Source organism: Motacilla alba, chromosome 24 (genome assembly GCF_015832195.1).
Source record: "Motacilla alba alba isolate MOTALB_02 chromosome 24, Motacilla_alba_V1.0_pri, whole genome shotgun sequence".
NCBI classification, from domain to species: domain Eukaryota; kingdom Metazoa; phylum Chordata; class Aves; order Passeriformes; family Motacillidae; genus Motacilla; species Motacilla alba.
Genome location: NC_052039.1, coordinates 291,261 through 302,921, shown reverse-complemented (window position 1 = coordinate 302,921; position 11,661 = coordinate 291,261). Strand labels below are relative to the sequence as shown.

Below are 11,661 nucleotides of genomic sequence, written 5' to 3'. Positions count from 1 at the left end.
GGCTGAAGCACAGAAGGCCCTGTCAGAGCTTTCTTTACAAATAGCCATAATAATGCTTCTCTTCCTCCCAAGGGTGTCATAAGGGTTAATTATTTAACATTTGTAAAGAACTTGCAGGCCTGGAGATGAAAGTGGAAAGTATTATTAAGGATAAACTCAGCTTTATAGGAGGCCTGGTCAGAAAATTGCATTTGGAGTTGAAATACAGGTTAGGAGTGGGTATCCTAGGAGGGCCATCCATCAAACCTGGGAAGCATTGAAAATGGAAAATGAAGTGCTTTGAAGGAGTTAATCCATTAATAATTAATGCAGTGTTTTGGGGATGAGGGGTGCAGGCATCTGGGAGTGGGGGGGGTAATGCCCCACACAGCTCCCCTCTATCCCATTCTGCATGAGGTGAGTAATGGGGAACTCTGACTGAAGGAAATTTAATCATTGTACAAAATCTGAGAAAAATTAAGATCTGGAGGGGAAAAGCCTTGAGACAGCCAGAATTCAGCAAATCATGGATTACTTTTGTGGGAGAAAACTGCAAATTAAAGCACCTGGTGTGCCCAGGAGTGGAGGATTTCTGTGTCCAGGGCCACCTTTCCCTCCCAGCTAGGGTTTGGGAGGCAGGGAGGAGGCAGGTGAGGCGGGTGCCACAGGCAGGGGAGGAGCACAGATCACCTGGGAGCAGGTGCAGCACCAAGATCACCAGGACAGGTAAGGCTCTGCTGGCAAGGGCTGGCAGGGGGAGGGGGGAGGTCACCCCACACCATGGGACGGGAAGGGATCCCCTGCCTGCCCTTTATGGACCCCTCAATTTGGCATCCAAACTCCATGGGGAGAGAAGAGAGGGGTCAGAATGGGTGAACCACCACTTGCCATAGGAAAGCAAATCTGGGAGAGATTGAAGTGTTCTCAGCCCACCTGCCTGCCCTGAGGTCCCTGTGGAGGGGCTCATAGGGGATTGGCTGCTGTCCCTGCTGGGCTGGGAGACGATGGGACAGCCCAGCAAACCTGCAGTAACTTTTTCCAAGGAGGAAGTTGAAAAATAAACATGATATTTGGGGCCCCAAAGCAGGCAGAGGTGAGAGCGGGGCAGCCTGGGGCCAGCAGGGCCCCCAAACCCCCTTGCCACTCTGCAAGGAGCCCTTGCTGGCTCCCTGCTCCACTCCCAGCCAAATTAAATGCAAATCCTCTGCCTCACAGCCAAACTGAAATTGCTGCTGTGTGCACTGAACCAAGAACTCCTTCCCCACAAAAAACTCCTCTACCCACAGCAATGCCTAGAAAAGTCACTTCCAGTGCCTAAAACCTCAGTTTTGATTTGTAGAGTTCCAGAATGGTTTGGGTTGGAAGGGCCCTTGAAGCTCATCTCATGCCATTTCTCTTGCTGTGGGCAGGACCACCTGTGCTGCAGGGAAAGGTTTTTTCCTTCTTTCTTCCATTCCTCCTACCAGCTTACCATTAAAAAATTACCAACCCCTCACCTTGGCAGGACAGGGTGTGATGGCTGAGGCTCTAGGTGCTTGTGGAGGGCGATGCTGGGGACCACAGCTCTGGGGTACCCAGGGACAAACTATGGTACTCAGCAAGCTTAGGGTTATGTGTTCTGTGGCTATTTTGGGTATGTATTGTAAAGGAAATGATTTTAATCCTTTGTCTTGGATAGTTTTTCTTGAGGGATGTTGAAGACACACAGTGCTTATCCTGTGTCACATTCTGGGACAATTGGGACAATTTGAGGACAAGTATTCATCTCCTCTTTGGAAAATGCCCAGAGAAGTTGTGAAATTCAACAAAATTGTGGCTTTCCCACCCCTGGAAGAGTTCAAGGCCACATTGGATGGGACTTGGAGCAACCTCATCTAGTAGAAGGTGCCCCTGCCCATGGCAGGGGGTGGAACTGTATTATCTTGAAATTCCCCCCAGCCTAACTGTTCTGTGATTCTAGGATTCTGTAAATACTGATTTTTGTGGCATTTTTGATGGTGATAATGCTGGGTTTGAGTTTATTTTGGGTTGGTACCTGTGAGGGGTTATTGGAGTCAGGGCTGCCCCATCACACATCATAGAGCAAGGGAGGCAGTTCAGGGCACAGATGGCATCCACTCCTTTAGAAAGCACTTTAATGTCTTTACCATCACAGAGAGGCAAAGAAAAATGGCTTTGGAGATGGTAAAGTGCATTTCCCCCAACAGGTAATTTTTAAAGTCAGACCTCACTGTCTTAAAACCACAAATAAACAAATGCAGGTCACAAAGGAATGACAGTGCCTGTTCTGAGCCTCTGTAATTAGGCATTGACTAATTAATTTTGTTTCTCAGCTTTCCTTGCTGGGATGTAGCTTCTTACTTCTTCCCTGATGACAGGGCTCAGAGCAAGGATAGAGGTGGAGAATCCAAACCAGGGGCTTATAAAACAGGACACAAATGGAGGCAGCATAAGGAAGAGGCAACATAAGAGAGTTGTATAACCTCTTCATCACTAGGTTTTGTATCTCTCTCCCTCAGTGTCTCTCTCCAGGTGGATCCATTGTGTCTATTAAATAGACCTCTAGTCCAGCATCCTGAATTTAAAGCTTTCATCCCTGTTTGAACTTTCTTATTTCAGGAGGATGGATTATCTCAGTTTGTGTTCTCTGTCTGCAGGCACTGCATAAGCTCCTGCAGTACCTGATGATCGTTCATATACTTCCTGGCAATTGAGCCTAATAGTGTCCAATGATGATGATAATTTTTTAATCTAAGTCCAAACACCTTAAGGATCCTTTAGAGGCAGAAATGTTGCTTTCCTGCTTTTCCAGCAGCAGCTGAGCTTACCAGTATGAGGAAGATGATTGTTCAGTGTCATTGTTAACACTCCCTGGTGCAGACAGAGACAGAGGGAAAAGAGAGCCTGAAGATAATGAGATGAAATGGTCCAGAGTGGGGTTTTAGCCTGACATTAATGCATGAGAGATCCAACTCCTGTGGGAGCTAATGGAAGTGCTGCTATGATTATAAGTGCCTCTGCAGACAAATAAGACAGTGCTGGTAATGAGTGAGGCAGCACAGGGTACAGGAGACCTTATCACTGTTGGTGATGCCTCTCCTGATACCTTTTGGGTGTCTCCTGCCATCTCTCTGTCCTCAGAGGCAGAGATAGCTCACTCCTGTGGCAGAGATAGCTCACTCACTGCCATCCCCATTAGGTTTGGGCAGTGGGTTGTGTTGTATTCAGGAAGACACACAGAGGACATGCAGGATAGGGAAGGGGCTGTCTGAGGATGGTTTTTTGAGCACAGCACCTCAGCTGCTGTCAGTCTGTAGGTCTGGATTTGATGTGCTCCTGCAGCTGCAGATTCAACACAAGAGCCCCTCTGGAAGGCTGGAAATAGCTTCATTATTTCCAGATGCTCATCTCAGCGGCATTCCTCATCTCAGCCTGAGCTCAGCTTGGGTGGTTTTTCAGTTTGGGTGATTTTTTCACAAGTCAAGACATTTTTCCTCTTCCCTGAGTCACCCTTTCCCTGGGGACCATCCCTGTCACCCACAGATGCTCTGACAGCCAAGCACAAGTACAGTGAGCAAACCAGCTCTGGTGTGTCTGAACTGCCTGATTCACACAGGTTGAAGGGCAAAGTTAATTGTAGGGGTGATGGCTGTCAGCTTTGCCCACTGGTGAACTTTAGACTATGATTTCCTAGCTGGGGAAAATGGAAGTGATGCCTTGACTGAGACACTACCAATGGACTAAAAAAACCCCAAAAAACCCCAAGCAAAACAAAAAAAAAAAATCCCTCAGGAAACCAAATGAGATATTTGGAATAGTAAAAAAGCCGAGGTTGTGGCCAAAAAGAGAGTTTGTGGCTGCCAGGGTAGTGTGAGAAGAAGGAGGTGAAAGCCTAATCGGGCTCTCAGACTCCTTACCATCCTCCAGATGCCTTCCCCGGTGGTTGGGTGCATTAGCTATAAACCAAGAAAAACCAGCTCCTCTGGGAGGTGATAAGAGCAGATGAAACAGTAAATCATTAAGCAGACACAGTGTAGGGCACCATAATAAACAGGGGGCAAAGAGCACGAATGACAAGCCAGCAGGGACACAAGGGTGTTGCCAAATATGGCTGGGTGATCAGGGAAGGGACAAAGTCACATTCAGCAGGGTTGTCCTGGCGTGGTGGCTGTGGCCACCAACACAGCACCCACTGGACTTTCAGCTTGTTCTTTTCCCTGCTGATTGTAAGCATGTCTCACTTCCTTTGGAGCTACAGGGATAAACAAGAGCTGTTTGCCTCAGGGCACAACATAACTGTGGTTGGTTTTTTCCCCTGTGCTTGCCCATTGCATGTTTTTCACAGGAGGAAGAGAAGCAGGAGAAATAGTTTTGCGGGTCACGTGTCCCAACTGAGCCATGTGCTCCCGGCTACAAGGCAGGAATGGAGACCAGCAGCCACAAAAGAGTCCCCATGACCCCCTGAGCTCAGCCTAGATCACATAAGCATTGTAAGGTGGCTGTGCCACCCCACTTAACTGATCTTTTAATTGTGATTGATCAGTGTACCCTTCAGGTCATCCCAGTTTGACTGCATCGATCTCAGCAGGAAAACCATCAGGCCCCACTTTATATCAGCCTTTAATATGTAACTGCAAGAGCTACATCAGTTACATATTTGAGTGTATATTGCTATGGTCATGTTATAATTGTAGCATTAATACAGCAGGAAATGGCAGCAATCCCTCTTGTGGTATTCTGGGGTGGGTTTGGTTCTGCTTCCAGTTATTACCCTGATATTTCACCATCCCTCCTTGTTCCTGATCTAAATTTCCCCTCTTTCAGTTTAAAGGCATTACCCCCATTTCATGTATGTGATGAGATTCTCTACTTACCCAGAAAATTCAGATTTTTTTCAGCCCTCTCCATGGCTTCGGAATGCTGCTCCCTTAATCACAGGGAAACAGTTGGATGCTCCCATTTCCCAATTGCCCCTTTCAAAGGACTGCAGAAATGATTGTATTAACCCACTGGACTGTGCTAGCCCTGATGGTAAACAGCATCTTGGTTTGATTTTCTGTTTAATTACCCAATGCACCCTTTGTCAATAAATCTTTCCTTTTAAGTCATTAAATAAGGCAGAACCCTGCAGTGCTAATAGTGACCTGAAAAGCTGCCAGCTCATACCATGCCCTTTCCATGCACAGCTTTTCCACTCTTGGATTAAATCCCCCCTAAATTCATCTTCATGAACCCACTGGGATAGCTCAGAGGTGCTTGGTGAAGACAGGATGGAAACCAGCCTGGTAGCACTGCAGGAACATCAGCCCCGTGTGCTGCTCTGTGTGGCTGCATCTACCAGAGTGATGTTTGCACATGGAGCCAATGTTTGCTTTGCTCGAGCTGTTGGATTAGCTGTTTGGTTAAGCCAGCTCGGATCAGGCAGGTTGGTTGCAGGGATTTAGGAGATTAGTTTTAACCCTGTGGATTTTCCTGCATGGGGACAGACTCCTCTGGGAGATGGTGTCTGCACCAGCCATGGACTTCCAGGGATGAAACGAGGTGTCCCTGGGAGAAGTCAACCTGAAATCAGATAGTAATAAAGCCAAAGAAACAACTCCCTTTCTCCAAGGCTGACAGCAACAACTCATGTTTAACCCCACACACAAATTATCCCTTGTGCAACAGCAGAATAAGAATATTTTTGGTTTATATTTTCAGCATGTGGGGACTGAAGCCCAAAATGCTGCTGGGGAAGGCAGTTTCAGGACAATCAGGATGTCTGGGATGGGGAGGTCAGATCCAGCTCCAAACCATGCAACTTCTGCTATGTGGAGGGACAGCATCCACTCCACAAGGGAGACAGTTTCTGCTCATGGTTAAGTGTGGATTGGTACAGAGAAGTTACTAAACAGAGAAGGAAGTCCTGGGCACCAGCAGCACAGCCTTGTTATCAATGAAAACATTCTTAATTGCCCAGTCTGACACCACCTCACACCAAGGCAGCCCTCAAACATATGGTTGAGCCCACATGAAAGAGCTGATCAGTTCTCAACCTAATTAAGCAAACAGCAAAGAAGAGCTGGCTGGGTTTAATTGCTGTAATTCTCCCAGGAAATGGGTCCCTCAGCATCCTGCAAACCATGCATGTGTGCAGTCCCGCACAGAGGCTCCAGCAGCTTGGTGCAAGTCCTGGTTTAGGGATACTCAGGAGAGGGAAGAAGGAGTGTGAGCAGGTCAGGATGCTGGGAATGACTTGATTTGTTTGCCCAAACTCCCAATGTTTTGATTCCAGCAGCTTTTGGGGTATTTTTGAAGGTATATTTTTAACAAAATGCTGTGGTTTGTGGAATAGATGAAGGATTTTTTCACCTCTTCTATGGCCTGAAATAATTAGAGAGATTTAAAAAAATTTTGGACTTTGCACACCACTTCCATGGCTGTTCATGGAGCTAAAGAAACACTCTGCTGTTTCCTCCTAGACATTCCTGTTTTCCCTGCATATTATCTCTCCTACCTGGTCCTGAAAATCCCTGGTCAGCAGCAGATCCTTATGTTAATACTTTTAGAAGAACAAGAAAAGCAGGACCTACTGCTGAGAGAGATCCTTGGAATTAAAGGTTCAGGCTGGGATGTGTCAGACATTGCAGCAGATTTGGGCTTTTTTGAAACAACTGTGGCTTTTTTTGACATTTCCTAATCTTGGGGCAAGGACCTCAGAGAGGTCCCAGGGGTTCCCTGTGCTCCACCCTATTCCCATGTGCTTGGTCAAGCCTACTCCAGTCCTCCCTGAAAGGGAAATCCTATTTTTTCCCAGTGTTGTGCCAAATAACTTGTGTAAATTGAATAATTACATTGTTTTTCTTTGCCTTGTAGTCAGAAGAGGTAGACAGGATGGCAAATTTTAAGGGTCACGCGCTTCCAGGCAGCTTCTTCCTGCTCTTTGGACTCTGGTGGTCTGTGAAATACCCACTGCAGTATCTTAGCCAGAAAGTAAAGAAAAAATCTCACAGGGCTTACTGTTTCCAGCGTGTGGATGCCATTGAAGGGGGAATCAAAATCGTCTTTTCTCTCATAGGTAAGGGTTATATTTCACTTGCTATGCCAGTATTCACCTACCCTGCACTGATGACTGGACAGGAGCCCTAACTCCATAGAAATTGGTCCAGATGTGGAAGGATCAGAGAATCTTTAAGGCTGGAAAAGACCTCCTAGATCATTAAGTCCAACCACTAGCCACTGCCCCGTCCACCATTAAACCATGAACCTGAGCACCATATCCACATATTTTCAAATACTTCTAAGTATGGTGATTCCAGCACTCCCCTGGGCAGCCTGGATGCATCCTTGAGGTCCATCTTGACTTGATCTCTGGTATAGTTTGATGTGGAAAAGTAAGTCTCATACCCCTTCCCAAAGCTGAGCTGCCGTTAAACACAGGCCTCATTTTTCCATCCAGTCTTTTCTCCCTAATGCAAACTCACCAGCTCCTGCTTCAGAACCCCCAGCAGCGAGGAGCAGTCTCAACCATTGCAAATAAACCCCCAGAAACTCCATGCTCTTGGGTGTCCTGCAGGGATGCTGGCGGAGCAGTTTGTTCCCGATGGTCCCCACTTGTACCTGTACAGCGGAGAGAATCACAACTGGGTGAAGCTGATGAACTGGCAGCACACCACCATGTACCTCTTCTACGGCCTCTCCGGGATGGTAGATGTCTTCACCTACATCTCCCAGGTGGTTCCACAGGGTCTGGATCGCCTTATGTTGGCCATGGCCGTGTTTGTTGAAGGTTGGTAGAAAGTGGTGCTTAATTTGGGGAGGGATATTGGGGACCAAGTCAGAGAAGAACTAATATTCGCCCGACTGAGATATGACTCCAGATGCCTCTGGAGATAGGACACATTGTAGGGGATATATTATGGCAGGCTGGGATGGAATGAGATGAGAAATACAGTCACGGATAGGTTCTGGTTTGGGATTTCTGAGGCTACTGCAATGCAAAGCAGCAGAATAAGATTCCTTGTTATGACAAATGGCTGGTGAACTCTGCATTCCTCTGCCATCCACAGGCTGTTCCCCTGCCCCATGTTCCCCCGAGAGCCATTAATTGCACTGCAGCCATCATTAGCCTCATCTCCTTGCATGGCACGTGGCAATTTGAAGTTATTTATTTTGGCTTCAGCACATCACAAATATCATTCAGTCCTCAGGCTGCCTTGCAAGTTGCCTGCCGGGATTCCAGACCCCTTTTGGATCATAGAATCATATAAAGACTTGGCTTGGAAGGAAGCTTAAGGATCATCTAGTTCCAACACTCTCCTATGGGAAAAGCTCTTGTTTATATAGAAACCTCCTTAATGAAGGCACAGCTCCTGATAATTTTCCTTTCCTGATCACAGCAGTTTTTGAGGCAGCAGCAGCTGGGGCAGCTCTACATGCACAGTTTGGCATGTAAGACCAGGAAATCTGTCATTTACAGCTCCCAAAAAATGATGAAGTTTAGCAATAAGAAGGAAGGACACAGCAGAAGCCTGGCTAGAAGGGAAGGGTCATCTGAAGAGGTGATGGCACAGATGAGGGAAGAAAACTACCCTGTCCTTGGTCATTATATTGCTCAGATCCTCCTGCCCCAAGGTTGGGCATCTCATCCTTCCTGGATGCTGAGATGCCAGGAGGCCTAGGGGATGGTGCTATGTGGAGTCCCCTCTTTCCATGATGGCCTGTCTCAATTTGCCATCCAGGCAGGTGATTTACTCAGCTCGGTGGCCACAGCTGTTGTTGTTAATGCTGGTCTAAGCAGGGCTCGTGTTTTGGCAGGTTGTCTCTTCTATTACCACGTCCTTCACCGCCCCATGTTGGATCAGCACATCCACTCCTTGCTGCTCATCACCATCTTTGCTGGGGCTGGCAGCATCCTGCTGGAGGTTTTCCTGCGTGGCAACATTGTCCTGGAGATGTTCCGAGCCCACATCACCATCGTCCAGGGAACGTGGTTCTGGCAGGTCCGTTCTGCCTTCCCAGAGCAACGAAGCAAAGAGGAAAGAGGGGAGCAAGTTATACATCACGTATCAATCACATACTTCCCAAGGATTATTTTGCCAGGCACACTTCATAAATAGCTCATAACCCAGAATGAAAATTTACTTATCACAGGTCATCTCTGATGGCTGCTCCTGCTGAAAGAGCTGTTTTTTGGGGCTTATTGCTTCTCCAGGGAGAAGAGCAAAAGCAAGTGAGCAACATTTTACAGTACGTAATGACCAAGTACTAATTGCTTAATGTGTCCAATGCTCTCTGCAGCCTCCCTCTGGTTTAGTGAAAAGATAAAAACCCCACCAGCAATAAAACAGCTGAGTTAAAATACAGCCAGCTGCTTACTTTGGTAGGAGTTGGAAAAGCAAAGAAATCACTTGGAGATAACTGCTCTCAAAACTAAGCTGTTAAAAAAACAAACAAACAAAAAAGAAACCAAACCAAACCCAAACCACTTTGCCTTATCTTTTTCAAGGCTGTACTAGCTCAACCTGGCCTTTATTCGAGGTAAAAAACTGGACTGCACTTGTAAAATACAAAATCTGGAGTTTTCAAAGGATGGCTTGGAGTTTGGAATGCTGAGGGACAATTGTTCTGGATATTAAAGAGAAAAAGAGATATCTTGGGCACAGATTTACTTTGTGTGGCCTCTTAGTGCAAGGATGAACTTCACTCTCAGCAAAAACCTCTATCCTGGTCAGGGCTCAAGTTCCTCAGTCACCACATGAATAAAGATAACTCTGTGAGGGTGATGAGGCTCTGGCACAGGTTATTTAAGGTCCCTTCCAACCCAAACAATTCAGGCATTCTGGGATTCTATAATTTTTTCCCAGTGTAGTTGTTCCACCAGCTTCTTGTTCCACCCAGATCGGTGTTGTGCTGTTCCAGCCATGGGGAGGTCCTGTGTGGGATGAGAATGACCACAGCAACATCATGTTCCTCACGATGTGCTTCTTCTGGCACTGGGCAGCTGCTGTGGCCATCGTGGCGGTGAACTACACCCTCGCTTACTGGTACGGCTGGGACAGGGGCTGGGACGGGCTGGGACAGGAACTGGGGCAGGTCTGGGGTAGGCAGGCAGGGTGGGATGTCTGTAGCGAGACAGATGTAACTCAACCCTTCCAGCAGTACAAAATCACAGCTGAACAAGCAGTCCCAGACTACTGCAGGTTTTAGGGCACGTTATTTGTTGAGTGCACAGAATGCAAAACAGTGTCAGCAAGAGGCACTGGTGTTAAATGGGAAGTCAAACAACTGAGTCCCTAGAGGTGCTCCTGGAAGTCACACTGCTTATTTTCCTCTGCAATGAGTGCTGAAGCCAAACTTTAGTTTGACAGAGACATCAAAGCATTACCAGGACCCCCTGACACTTCATCCTCTGCCTTGCAAGGACTTCAAAGCGGTTGAAGGTCACTGAGTTCTTAGAAGTACAAAAACTAAGACATTACCAGCCCTCAGTTTGGCTTTTCCAAGGGGATGAGAAGATTATCCCACTTTAAGGGATGCTCTGAGGGATGCTGTGCAAGTTACAAAATGGATAGTTCAGTCCATGCCATCAAATAGACTTTATACAGAACAAAAACCACTCAATCCCCTATCAATAGCAATTTAGGACCTCTAGAATGAGGGTTCTGGTGAGTGGCATTAGGTTGGGTTTTTTTCTAATAATGATTTATTGCTCCTGTGTTGCAGCTGTCTCCAGAGGCTCTGGAGAGGCAGGGGAGAGCCCTACATCAGCCTGGGGGTCCGGCAGCAGAAGTGTGACAGCAGCTCCCAAGCTGCCTTCTTCAATGGCTCCGATGAAGAGTGAAGAGGGTGCAAACTCCTGCTCCAAATACCTGAACAGTCCTTTTCCCAGAAGAAACAAATTAAATGAAATGTTTTTTGTTTTGGAAGAGAGATGCCCCCATGGTGCTGCTGGGAGGAAGACTGAGCACACAGGGGTGGCTGCCCTCCATCCATACCCAAGTATCTCTGGCTCAGACATGGGCACAGCTTGAAGTGATTTTTAGCAGCAAAACAAAGCATGGAAATTCAGTGTGACAAGATCACCTGCTGTGATTGAAGTCAGGGAAATCTCCAGGCTGAGGTCATGCACCTCTGGAGCAAGGCATCACCCCAAGGAGGACGAGTAAGAGAGTGTTGAATGTGAGATTATGGCAATTTTTGCAACACCAGGGCTTGATTGCACACAATACAAATGTTATTACTGAAGCTTTGAACTAAAGAGGGGTTTTGTTACTCATTTTTATGTTCACTTAAAGGCTAAGAGAGTAAATAAATGTGAAATGAAAATCTTCACTGAGATGATATCCTTAAATTTAAGACTGATAAATTATAGAGTGTGTAATAATAGCTTAGAAAAAATCCATCCCTCAGACCTGCAAAGCCTAAAGGACTGTAAGATACATGGCCATGCAGCAGGGATTAATGAAATGTCCCAGTTTTCCACTGAAAATAAACCCCCTCAGCTTGGAAAGCAAGATGAAACAAGCATATGGTTTGTTTTAGGCTGCCTTTACTAGCTAATTACCTGCAAAAAGTGACTGGAAATGTCACCTCCTAGACAGGATGAAAATATCCTAGTACAGGGATTTAAAATATTATATATATACATTCATATATATAAATAAATAAAATACCCACCAGCACAAGGTAAATTACCATTGT

General features: G+C 46.5%; 1 protein-coding gene across 1 annotated transcript; it reads left to right on the top strand.

Moving 5' to 3' along the window:
* Positions 1-566: 566 nt before the first annotated feature.
* Positions 567-11,454, top strand: LOC119711312 (transmembrane protein 45B-like). Its single transcript, XM_038161337.1, has 6 exons — positions 567-705; positions 6,835-7,036; positions 7,535-7,747; positions 8,776-8,960; positions 9,859-10,004; positions 10,684-11,454. Exons 2-6 carry the CDS (start codon positions 6,853-6,855, stop codon positions 10,799-10,801), a joined length of 846 nt encoding a protein of 281 aa, XP_038017265.1. The 5' UTR covers positions 567-705; positions 6,835-6,852; the 3' UTR covers positions 10,802-11,454.
* Positions 11,455-11,661: the final 207 nt, after the last annotated feature.

Coding starts and splice junctions, on each gene's coding strand:
- LOC119711312 (XM_038161337.1), top strand. CDS start 6,853: ATGGCAAATTTTAAGGGTCACGCGCTTCCAGGCAGCTTCTTCCTGCTC. Junction 7,037..7,534: donor AATCGTCTTTTCTCTCATAG/GTAAGGGTTATA, acceptor GGTGTCCTGCAG/GGATGCTGGCGGAGCAGTTT. Junction 7,748..8,775: donor CATGGCCGTGTTTGTTGAAG/GTTGGTAGAAAG, acceptor GTGTTTTGGCAG/GTTGTCTCTTCTATTACCAC.